This window comes from Gadus macrocephalus, chromosome 7 (genome assembly GCF_031168955.1).
Source record: "Gadus macrocephalus chromosome 7, ASM3116895v1".
In the NCBI taxonomy this organism is placed as follows: domain Eukaryota; kingdom Metazoa; phylum Chordata; class Actinopteri; order Gadiformes; family Gadidae; genus Gadus; species Gadus macrocephalus.
Genome location: NC_082388.1, coordinates 17,896,703 through 17,908,337, shown reverse-complemented (window position 1 = coordinate 17,908,337; position 11,635 = coordinate 17,896,703). Strand labels below are relative to the sequence as shown.

The window sequence follows — 11,635 nt, the reverse complement described above, 5'->3', positions numbered from 1 at the left end:
TGGAGAAACAAGATCTCAATACGGAAAAGGAAGCAGTAGACAGGCAAAGGGAATATTTGGAAACAGTTAAAGAAACAATCAACAAAGACAACCTTGATTTGGATATCATGAGGTCCGAAATCCAGAAAGAAACAGAGATACTGGAAAGAGAGAAAGAAAAGATCCGGGAACAAACTGAGATACTAGAAAGAGATCAATCTTTTGTGAAAGTTGAAAACGAAAGACTTGAAATGGCAAAGGCGGAACTCCAAGAAAAACAAGACAAAGTTTATGGTCTACAGAGCGATTTGAACAGTGACAGAGAAAAGATGGACCATTTACTTCTTGAAGGCCTAAAGAAAATCCAAGAACTTCATAAAGAGATACAACACATGGCCCAAAAACAGAAACAACAAGAGCTTCTAGACAGTGACCTGAAACGATTGACTGATGATCTCCAAATTGGGCAGGAAAATCTAATAAAACAACAGGAGGAAGTTCAACGTTTTAAGAGTGATGTCATGAATAAGAAGGAGGAGCTTAAAGTGATCGTGGAAAGAATCTTTGAAGGGACAGCACAGCTTGAACAAGAGAAGCTCGATATTCATGAAGCGCGAATAAAGGCCGTGGACGAAAGGACGATGCTAGAAAGAGATTTGTCGGAAGTAAGGATGAGAGAAGAAGAGGCCATGCAAACGATAAGACACAACACAATTATGAAAGAGTCAATAAAAGAGTTGGTTGAAAAGACACATCAACACATTACAATGAAGAGGCAATTAATAGAGCAGAAGATTCTGGATGCACAAAATCAGACAACTATCTTGGAAATTCAGCAAAAAGAAATTGAACAGCAGAAATTTAAGATTGACAAGCACTTCAAACAGATAAAAAGACAAAGAGAAGATCTGATCAATATGAAATCGGACGTGATGGCACAAAAACAAGAAATGCAAAAGAATTGGAACGAGGAGCTTTTACTGGAGAAGCAAGATCTCAATGTGGAAAAGGAAGCAGTAGACAGGCAAAGCAAATGTCTTGACACAGTTAAAGAAAAAATCAACAAAGACAACCTTGATTTGGATACCATGAGGTCTGAAATCCAGAAAGATACAGAGGCACAGGAGAGAGATCAATCTTATATGAAAGCTGGAAAAGAAAGAGAGAACCTGAATACACTATCCTTAAAACTCAAAGAGCTGATAATTATATTACAATGTACAGTAAGAAAACATGAGGAAATCAAAATTAAACAACAAGAATGTAATGATAAATGGAAAACTATGCTGAATTCTTATTTGCATCTTGACAAAATTAAGGTAGATTTGAAAGCTCAATATGACGTCGCAAAACTTCTGTGGGATGTAAAGAGAAACAAGGGAAAAATTGAACATATCTCTGTTCAAACCCAGACTAACTTTCCTCAAGAGCAGATCAAACAAAAAGGCCCCGAAATGCCCCAAAGCCCTGCCGACGAGAGCGTTAAAAGAATAAAAAATGAGGATCCCATACAACACAATGATAACGATGACCACCAAGAGAACGCCACAACAGCTGAAAACATTTCTACAAAAGAACATGTTTCTAACCAAGATAAATTGCGGAAGATGTGGAAAGAGACAAGAATGGAACGGAGGGAGATCGACCACATGAAGAGCAGAGGTACCAAGATGAGAAAGAACCTGGAGCAGAAGCTGCAGACCCTTCGCAACATAGTCAAGAGGCCTCACTTGCAAAGAGAGGACAAAGAGCCCTCGCAGACAACGAGCATAGATTCGCAAGAGGAAGACCGAATCCACCAGCAGTCAAGCAACCGAAAGATGCTAGCTGACAAATACAGAGAGCTTGAGCAACTTAGAGCACAGCTGCTTGGAGAGCTTGAGAAACTGAAAGGAAGCAGATTCCGAAGATGGACTAACGATAGAGCCATGCAGACAGGGCCAGATCCCCACAGAGAGGTACAGCCACAGGGTGGGACAGTAAACGAACAAGAGCCTCAGGCTGGAAGGGGCTCAACAGGACTTCTGAGTCGACTTCAACGGTACTGCTGCCACAGCTGCTGCTGCTGTCCTGAGTGCTGTGGACACTCGTCCAAGGACGAGGCGTCCCAAGATTAGGCGTCGAAGGTCTGCCATAAACAGAAAGGATGTTTCCATGTGCTTGTTATGCTTTACCTAACAGTGCTTTTGTTTGGCTTTTATTCTGTTTTGTTGTATACAGATTGTTGTATTGATGCATTACATATCTTTAGTATATATTTAAAGAGTGTGTACTAATATAACAGAGACAGTTAATTTAATCTGACTTGTTGATTGATTGTTGTAGCTATTATCAAAAAGGAAGCGAAGAGTGGTGTTTTTGGGGACTTTTTGATCACATTCATATATTAGTATTAACCTAGTAATGTTCAAAATGTTATTTTACATTCAAACTTTCATTATTATTGTTTGCTTTACATATACATCATATACATATACTTATACAAACAATACATACAACTCAATTTATTTTATTTGTCACAATTCTACTGGACAATCTTGAGCAAAATGGCAAGTCATTAAAATATAGTTTTATTAATTGAAAATAATTATGTGCGATTGCTTTAAAAAATATGGTAGTATGTCTGTATATGTGGTAGTAGCCAAGAGTAAAGCCAGTAAAGGCTTACTATTGCTGTAGAGATGCCATTAATGCCAAATAAAAAATATATAATCATTTCAATGGAGTTTTTATTTATCTGCTTTTGTGTGCAAATGGAATCAGTTTACCAAAACTACGCCTCAAAACTAGGAATAAAACTGCATGATATTGAGAGCAGAGTTATTTTTTAATTTAAGGTCAGACAGGGAACATCTTTAACATCAGGGTTAGTGTTAGGTTTGTTCACCGGGATGGGATGGAAGTAGTGGACACTTTACAGGACTCGGGACCAAAGCAAAATATGCTTTCATTTGCATATCTCTGAATACGCTTTCAAAATCGTCAAACACATTCATCACAAGACGTGTCCACAGAAACAGTTTTATTGAAGGAAAGACAATCCCAGCACCCTTGTCTTGTGGAAATATATGGAGAACGGGGAGAGATAATGTAAATCCAATAGCACTGAAAACGTAGACTATGACCTTAATCGAAAATCAATGTTCTAAAAGCTAATGTCTCCTTGTGTTTTACAGACCATGTGCTTACACAGACGATATTGTACACTTACAGGTATCGAAAAAACCCAAATCCCCTCATGACTTTTTATAACAACTTCGGGGAAGTTCTCCTCGATTGCAACGCCAAAGTCTAATAAAATGTAGTAGGTGTTTCTATGAAACAAAAGAAGAGTAACTCAATTGCCCTGATAATGTGTAGACGGTATCATATATTACCTATTAACAGGCTATACTAGACTGAACTATGGTTAATCTCAAGAGGCAAACATTAATCGGCTGCGTTCAGTGTAAAACACAAGACATTCAACCACTTTTCCTCGCTGAGGGTTATTTTCAACGAACCACAATAACCACATGTTCATCATTAGTTGGTGTAAGTAGTAGGAAAAATAATATAGCAGAAATGTACAACAAACACAAGAAATGTTTTGACCGCACTGACACATGATTGGGTCGTGTTTGATTTGGTTTTCCATAAACGTATATAAATCTTTGAAATGTTTGCGATGAATTTGTAGATTTAATTGCCGTTATCCTGTCATTTAAATGTAAAATTCTCATATCATGCAAAATGTAAACAACCTCAGTCCTGCAAATCTATATCACCACTTGTAAAATCTAACAAACAAAAATGATCACAATGGCTTTTACTCTCTAACACCAATCTGTCTCACAAGCTGATAAATGGGAGCAAGAACCCAAGATCCAAATCGTATTTTTTGGATTGCTTGCGTTTACACACACAGGGTATGGTATGGTACAGATGTGGGAGTCAGAATAGATAGTTGTGTAAGGTGAAGCTCTCTGGAGTCATTGACGGATCGGTCACATCCCTATCCATGGACAGGGAGCCCGCTAGACTGTTCACCTGCTCCATCCTCTCTGCCTCCGGAGACAGGCCGAAGAAGGGGGACAGAGAAGAAACCCCTTTGTCAGCGCCTTGCGGGGACATGGGTTCCTGATGCAGCGTACCGTCCTTCAGCCTTCCCTGCTCGTCGGCCTCTTTGCTCTCGTCTGCCTCTTTGCGCTCGTCTGCCTCTTTGCTCTCACCTTTAGCAGCCTCGCCTCTCCTCACGCTCTGTCTCCGGCGGCCGCCGCCGGCTTTGACCTGGGCGCCTGAGACTAGCCCTGGGTAGGCGCCAGATCGGGCCATGGCCTGTAGTAGATGCTGGAGGCCGTTGGAGCCGTCGTTGGCAACCTGCTGGCCGGCCAGTGCCGCCTGACACAGCAGCTGAGTGTGCAGGCGCAGCTGGGCGATGTCCCGCTCGGTGGCGTCGCTCTGCCTCTGCAGCTCCTTTGTGCGCAGGGTGATGGCCAGCAGCCCCGACTGGCTCAGGATCTCCGCCGTGTGGAGGAACCGCCGCTGGCGCACTGAAGAGCACTCGGACGGCGCGTCTAAGAGCTGGCCTGCTGCATCTGCAGCCACCGCCATCGCCGCCGCCGCCGCCACCAACGCCGCAGACCCGGCCCTCCCCTGCCTCGGGCGGAAGGGGCTGTGGCTGACTGAGGACGAGGAGTAGGAGGTGGGGTAGGAGGACGACGAGGAGGAGCACGAGGAGGAAGGCGAGTGTGAAGAGGAGGAGTGTGAGGAGGGCAGGGAGGCCGTCTGGGAGCTGGAGACGGACGGCGATCCCAAGGCGTCGTAGCTATGGTGGGAGCAGCGATTGGGCTTGGTGTGGTTGGCGGGGGGCGGGTGGGCGGGGGGCGGGTGGGCGGGGGGCTCGGAGCCGCGTCGGACCTTGTGCTGCGAGGGATGGAGATCTCGGTGGCGGCCGTGCCGGTGGTGGTGTGAGGACAGATGTCTGGTTGTGGTTGAAACGCTCTCCGTCTTCAACTCGTCCTCCGTGCACACCCTCTTGCAGTGGCTCTGATCCTCCCCACCGACCCCACCTCCCCCGCCCTCCTGGCCGGCGGCTGGGGCTCCGGCTGACTTCCCCTGCGCGTGGCCTTCCTTCCTGGGGTGCGTAATGGGGAGGTAAGAGTTCTTGGTGGAGCTGTGGTGGTTCTTGCCACTGGTTCGGCTGGTGCAGCCTTTCTTGTTGGCTTTGCTCAGGTTTTCTACCGGCGCAAGGTAGGTGGTCAGGGTGGAGGAGGAGGGGGCAGTGACGGCTGGCTGTTGGATTTCCAGGAGCTGGGAGGGCCCCTGGGGGCCTGAGATGCTATGCCAGCCTCCTGCCCATGATGCTAGCTGTCGATGCAGCATCTGCTCCTGCCTGGACTGTAGGTTGTCAAGAGGGGTTTTGTTTTTTGTTTGTTTATTGTTTGTTGGTAAGGGACACACAGCATGAAGGGATCAGGAAAGAAAAAGGGAACAATGAATACAAAGAAGGTTAAAGTAACAGTTAATTTCTATCGTTCTGCTGATTAAATTAAAACATTCCAGTATTTGCAACCTGGAAATAATCGGAAACCTATTCTCAGATCATTTTGGGTCGAAGATTGAGCGAGAATGCCGCAGGTGTAATTCACGATTACGGGCTGCACTGTAATCCTTTGGGGCAGTGGCGCCCCGTCAACGGACAGCTCCAAGGGAGGTTTCACAACAGTTCTGTTGTTGCAGGAAAAGAACAGTGAGTGAGGGAGAGCTAGAGATAGGATACTTGTTTTGGAATACAGAAAACTTAGTTTGGCATTATCGAAAAGAGAGAGAAATAAAGAAATAAATTGATTTTTCTGCAGGGATCTGTTCCATAATGTTCGAATGTAACCTGAGCCTGTCAGTGACAAAACTAGAACTTTAAGAGGACATATATTGACTGGGTGCTTCTGCCCCAAAGGATTATGTGTCAGTTCGTTTTTTTGGCTGCAGTGTTTTCACTCAATACTGGACCAACCATTATTGTCTCTTGGAACAACAAATGAACAGAAGAAGAATCCAGGTTAAAAAGTACATTGAAGTTTTCCTAGAACTGTATTCATTATCAGAACAAACTGAACATACATTTTAGTCTAACAAGCGCCCATCTGTTCTACATGGCTCCATTTTAGCACTTAATTACTGCGATTAAGCAGAATATCTTGGAGAAGAGGGGTTGTTATGTCCGTTGGTGGTTATTATTATTATTAGTTGTATTATTCACAACATCCCCTCGGATGATTCACAGCATGTATATTCTCACGTTATCTGAGGCCCCCAGAGGAATGTCCCTGAATGTCCCACAGAATGGTATTTAAAGGATCTATTAAACAAAACCTGGCCTCGTTGTCACTACAGCGATTGCTTCCCAATGATTAGCCTTTGGCAGAACCAAGTGCTAATTCATATCACCATTGATACTGCAGTTCACTCACTGCCAATAAAATATCCGTGATGCCCATTCCTCAGCATGGACTCATGTCAGATGTAAACACATTCTTGTTCTTTATTTTAGAACTACTCCTGAACCCTGATAGGCTTTCGTTTTGGCTTTGCAATTAGTCATGTCTAGCTCTGATTTGATCAATCCAATTTCATGACCGATGACTGGAAGATTAATGATTAATCAAGTATGGATGTATTTTACCCTATTGCCTAAAACTACATTTTATGTTTTTAAGCCTAATTGTGCTGTTATTCTGCAAATATTTCATGGCATAATAATGAGGGTTGTGTGTTTTTGTGGGGGGTGCTATCAAAATAAGCCTGTTGTGTCCTTTGACACTTATTGTTTATTAAGGCTTGTACCAGACATTACTTCATGGAATATCTCACCGGTTTCACCAACAGGTTTTTAATGACAGGATTGTGCCCCTCGAAGCGGCCGACGCCCGCACTGCCGTGGTTGCCGGCGGTAACGGAACGTCGGCTGTTCTTCCTGTGTGTCTGGCTCACGCTGCTGCACTGGTCATCCACCCAGTCCGAGCCGGCCTCTGAAGGGACGAAGAAGAAGAGGGGGAAGTATAGGTTTTTGGTAAGGGTGTTTCGGTGGACTACCGGTCTAAAGGTTTCTTCAAACCACTGTCTGCAGTCTAACTATAGGCAAAAACCTGAGCCAGAGACATGCCTCTCTCCCTGATCATTAAAGACAATCATGATGGTATTTAGCCTGTGCTAAATGAGTAAATAGGAACAGGTGTTAAAGGTATTAATGAGAGATGGGTACTTTATTCACATCCCTGAGAGCCAAATAAAAATAATGAAAGATAATGTTTAGTGCGTTTGTGTATGCGGGTTTGTGTGTGCAAGCAGAAGGAAGGGGTTACATTCTTTTGCAACAACAATAACAACCAAAGTAGAACAAAAAAAACACATCCTCAGGAAGGAGAACCGGCTCACCTGAGTATCCCGAGTCTTTTTCCGAGTCCTTCCCCGAGTCGAAGAGTGACAGCTGTTGCCCCATGTCCCCCATCCCCCCCAGGGCTCCGGGGCCGGCCTGCGTGCGGCGCCCGCGGTCGGCCCGCACCGTGGCACTGTTGCTCCTGTCCTTGGCATTCTTCGAGGTGCTCCGCCCGACCCTCTCCCCAAAATGCCCTGGTTCCTTTGGCATCCCACACCTTTGGACATATATTCACAGGGGAATAGAGTGAGTGAGGAACACGATGACGCATAGTGAACCTGTACGTACAGGTCCAGGGGAAGGGTTATTCTGGGTTTTCATGCTGGTGATGCCTGTGGTCAGACACCACGCACAACCTTGACTGAGCAGCACCCTGGAGAGTTAAAGGGGCAGGAACTATTTGATCCCTGTTTTAAATGAGCTAATCTTGAATCTTTCACTGATCGCTGGAGTTCAGAGGACACGTTGAGCTGTGCGCCGATGCCGGAAACATCTACAATTAGTTTTTTCGATAGCACAGCCAACATCATTTTTCAGAAAAAATAATTGCATAGCTCGCTATAACAAATTGTCTGAGGCAATTCTTAAAGTTGCATTGCAATATGTAAATATACATAAAATATATCATTCCAGCCATTATTTGGGACACAGCTGGATTTTCCTCATAAGCCAAGCATTTCTTATGTTAGTAAATACAATGGCAACATGTGGTTCTACTGCCATCAAAGACTAAATCTGAGAAAGAAGATTTAGTCCACCTTGCGAGTACCTCCGAATGAGGGGTCTCTCTCTCTCTCTCTCTCTCTCTCTCTCTCTCTCTCTCTCTCTCTCTCTAAGCAGAAACAGTCACCGTAGGCCACCGTAGACCCTCTGTCACCGTAGGCCATTGATAGAACTTGGAGGGGAAGGGCATAATTCATAAAAGTGGGAAAGAATTCATCTGGAGATAATCATCATGTCAGACAGGAGGTATGTAAGCCAGTGGTTCCCAAACTTTTTTTCAGGGGACCCCCTTTTGGACTTGAGACTGTTTTCGCGACCCCCCGCCCCGCGCGACAGCACCCCCCCCCCCCCCCCCCCCAACTTAGTGCATTAATGTTACTATGCATAATAATAATGTTCAAAATCATTATTATTGTTATTATTATCATTATTATTATGCAGTAGTAATCATCACCATTATTATTATTGTTATTTTTAATAATGTTATTATTACTATGTAATATAAATCTTCAGAGACAGCCATGTAAATATGCAAATATAGCCTTTTGGCTTAAGTTTTATTATAAAACAATAAAAAAATTATTCATGACAGTCAATGTACCCCCACAACCCATCCCAGAACATATAATATTTTTCACCTTGTAGCAATATATGTATATACCGGTATATAATATTATTTTATTTTTTTTAAATCAATACCTCCTCCCTGGCCCACCCCAAAACAAAAGTGCAAAAGTGGCTGTGCATTAAAAGCCTATTCTGACGCCAGTATTTTAATATAATGTTTCATATAATTATTCGTTGTTTTTTTTGTTGTTGTTTTTAATATGCAAACTGGCCCATCTCTCCGCGACCCCCCTGACGGTGCTCCGCGACCCCCAGTTTGGGAACCGCTGATGTAAGCAATCATCTCCATCATCGACCTAACAACGTCACAGAGGCTATTAAAAACCAATATAAAATTAGACAACAAATTAATTATTCACCATGTGCTTTATAAATGCCAGACATGCAGTTTATCTGAACTTTGGCTGATATTGCTATATGATTTATTGCTATTGAGTAGCGTCGGTCCACCTTGGTGAACCAGTTGAGCGTGCTGTCGGAGGACGGCACCATGTCCCAGCGACACTGTAACCAGAGTCCCACCCCCGACTCTCTTATGCAATAGTCTGCTGCTGGTCCACGGACATAATGTGTCCATCAGATCACCGTTTAATGTGTCCATAACTATCTATTCAAATTATGTAATAATGTGTTGTTGAATTAACTAAGAGATAGCCCTACAAGGCATACAATAAAGTAGGCCTACAGTGGCATGTTTTACCAGGACAGAATTACTTGTTATGCAACACAAGGCTGGTATGAAAAGATAACCTGTAAACGACCACTATGTGAACAACACACATTAAAAAAAGTTTTTAATTGTAGGCCTACTACAAACGATACTATGAATAAAAGAAAAAAGAAAACATGACTCTTACCGAGGTGAAGTCTACTTTATCTTCGCATCTAAGAAAAGCAACGCGCTGTTCACAAATCAATCATAGATTCTTTGCCTCAAAGAGGCGAAAGACTAGTGTGTGAAGTTTCAGGACAACATAATCTAAAAATGTAATACAGATATCTTCCGACGGATCATCAAGGAGTCAATAGTCAAACGGGCTGATTCGGGCAGCAACACTTGCCGTCAGCGCACCCTCCAGTAGATGCATGGTGCTGCTGTGGACACGGGTACCATGAAGAAAACGCGTAGTCTGATGTTCCCAAAGCATCCATTATGTCGATTACGCATGGCGACGCCCCCTAATCTAAATAATATTGTCCCCGGTGGTGTCGCCCCGAGAAGCGTTGACGTAGGTACCGTACCGACGTCAGGGCCAATCCCGTGCCAAGACACGTGTGCAGGCGGGACCCCGGTACCGTCCACGTGAGAGCATGTTATTGCTCGGGATGCTGATCGAGTGTCAAAACAATTCGTGAGGATTCGTGTCAGCTTGACATCATTAAGAGTCGGATTTGGCTAAGATGCTGTGATACAATGAATCGTTTAAATCCAATGTTGAATGTAGGCTGATGAAAATCCTAGCATGCCCTGTGATGGACAATATTTTAAATCAAACCCATCTTCGATGGTTTTCCTGTATTGGAAAGCCGTGCTTTTGCATTTGTATTTTAAGTGCAGTGAGTCACTGACGAGTTTTCACAGTCTCCTGTTCGCGAATGTGTGCATCAACATGTGAGAGAGCAGTGGAGGCGTGGTCGATCATCGGTAGCACGTGTTCAATGCCGGAAGTACCTAAAAGACGGCGAGGCTCGTGTGTCTGAGGTCTGCTCTGCTGCGTCTGTCTCTCTCACACACACGCAGTTATGTAATATCTTTTTTCGGTACTTTTCCTGACATATGGCACATTTTCCCCACGTCTTCTTCATGGATGACTGTAGGCCCACGAACTACTGTGTATATCCTATGCAATCATTTCAGCCGTTAACATTTATTCATGAAATTATGAAACGATTTTCAGTAAAATGAATATAGTAGAATACTGTCCTGATAAAATTCCAAGCTACTAGAAGTTCAGAGTAATATATCTGGTAAAGGCAACTTGAAAGAATCTCATACTCCCTAAATGCCCCAGGCAGCATATGAACATCCAAACTGATATGATTTGAGGCTTCCCATAGAATTATCTTAATTAAATCATTAATTCACTATCACTTTCAGAGCCCTGTATGTGTGGACCAATCCTGTTCAATCATACAGCTTGTGTTGATGGTGCATTTGAAATGTGTATGGTCATTCATATAAGACTCAAGGCGTACACACAAGGAGCATTAAAATGAAGAGATAAAAACCATGTATTCAATCATTGTCTTTTTGGAATTACATTCATTCACAAATAGAAATGGTTGCTTGAAAATAACGCAATTGTAAAAAGTACATTGCTTTCGAGACATTTTGAGTTTCCTTAATTTCGAGAGGATGGAAGACGTGTTCCAGGGTAAAAGGAAGATGGGGGGGGGGGGGGGGGAGGACAGCAAGTTCAAATGTAACACACAGGAAAACAAATAGACACTGAATATATAACGGAAATTATTTCCAAATGTCATGACAAAGGATCCTACGAGTAATGAAAAAGTTTCAAAAGGGCATTACCTGCCCCCTTGAACTCTTGCCAATTGCTCAGTAGCAAAGCACCAAGTACATTGGTTGCACAAATATTATTTCATTTATTCATTCACAACACACCTGGTGATGAAATGTTGAAACGGTAACCGCGCTACCGCTGAATGATATGACTCACGCAGACTTAGATAAGTTTGAAAAACTGAAACAAAAAACAGGAAAATAACCATAACAAGACTTCCTTGGAGGTCAGATCAATTGCACTGAAAAAAATAAAAAAGGTAAGAAAAAGGGGCCAGGTTCACAATGCAGGCGACCCCCCCCTGTATGCCGTGTAGCCCCTCTGCCATAGCACCCAGACCAGCAGCAGGAAACACCGTCCCATCAGG

The 11,635-nt window shown here is 43.5% G+C and overlaps 2 protein-coding genes across 2 annotated transcripts in view; one reads left to right on the top strand and one right to left on the bottom strand.

Moving 5' to 3' along the window:
• LOC132461390 (trichohyalin-like) overlaps positions 1–2,096 on the top strand; it is a 7,101-nt gene extending 5,005 nt beyond the window's left edge. Inside the window, exon 5 of the mRNA XM_060056481.1 lies at positions 1,408–2,096. Coding sequence (XP_059912464.1) covers positions 1,408–2,096 — 689 coding nt within the window. The remainder of the gene's footprint in view (positions 1–1,407) is intronic.
• Positions 211–11,600, bottom strand: LOC132461740 (filaggrin-like). Its single transcript, XM_060057061.1, has 4 exons — positions 9,604–11,600; positions 7,396–7,613; positions 6,832–6,989; positions 211–5,358 (listed from the first exon to the last, which is right to left on the bottom strand). The coding sequence occupies exons 2-4, from the start codon at positions 7,604–7,606 to the stop codon at positions 3,913–3,915; spliced, it is 1,815 nt and encodes a 604-aa protein (XP_059913044.1). The 5' UTR covers positions 7,607–7,613; positions 9,604–11,600; the 3' UTR covers positions 211–3,912.
• Between the last annotated feature and the right edge of the window lie 35 nt (positions 11,601–11,635).

Excerpts from the sequence above, each read along its gene's own strand:
- LOC132461740 (XM_060057061.1), bottom strand. The coding sequence starts at position 7,606 with ATGCCAAAGGAACCAGGGCATTTTGGGGAGAGGGTCGGGCGGAGCACC. Across the intron at positions 6,990-7,395 it reads AAAAGACTCGGGATACTCAG|AGGCCGGCTCGGACTGGGTG; the intron begins GTGAGCCGGTTC and ends TCGTCCCTTCAG. Across the intron at positions 5,359-6,831 it reads AAAACCTGTTGGTGAAACCG|TCCAGGCAGGAGCAGATGCT; the intron begins GTGAGATATTCC and ends GACAACCTACAG.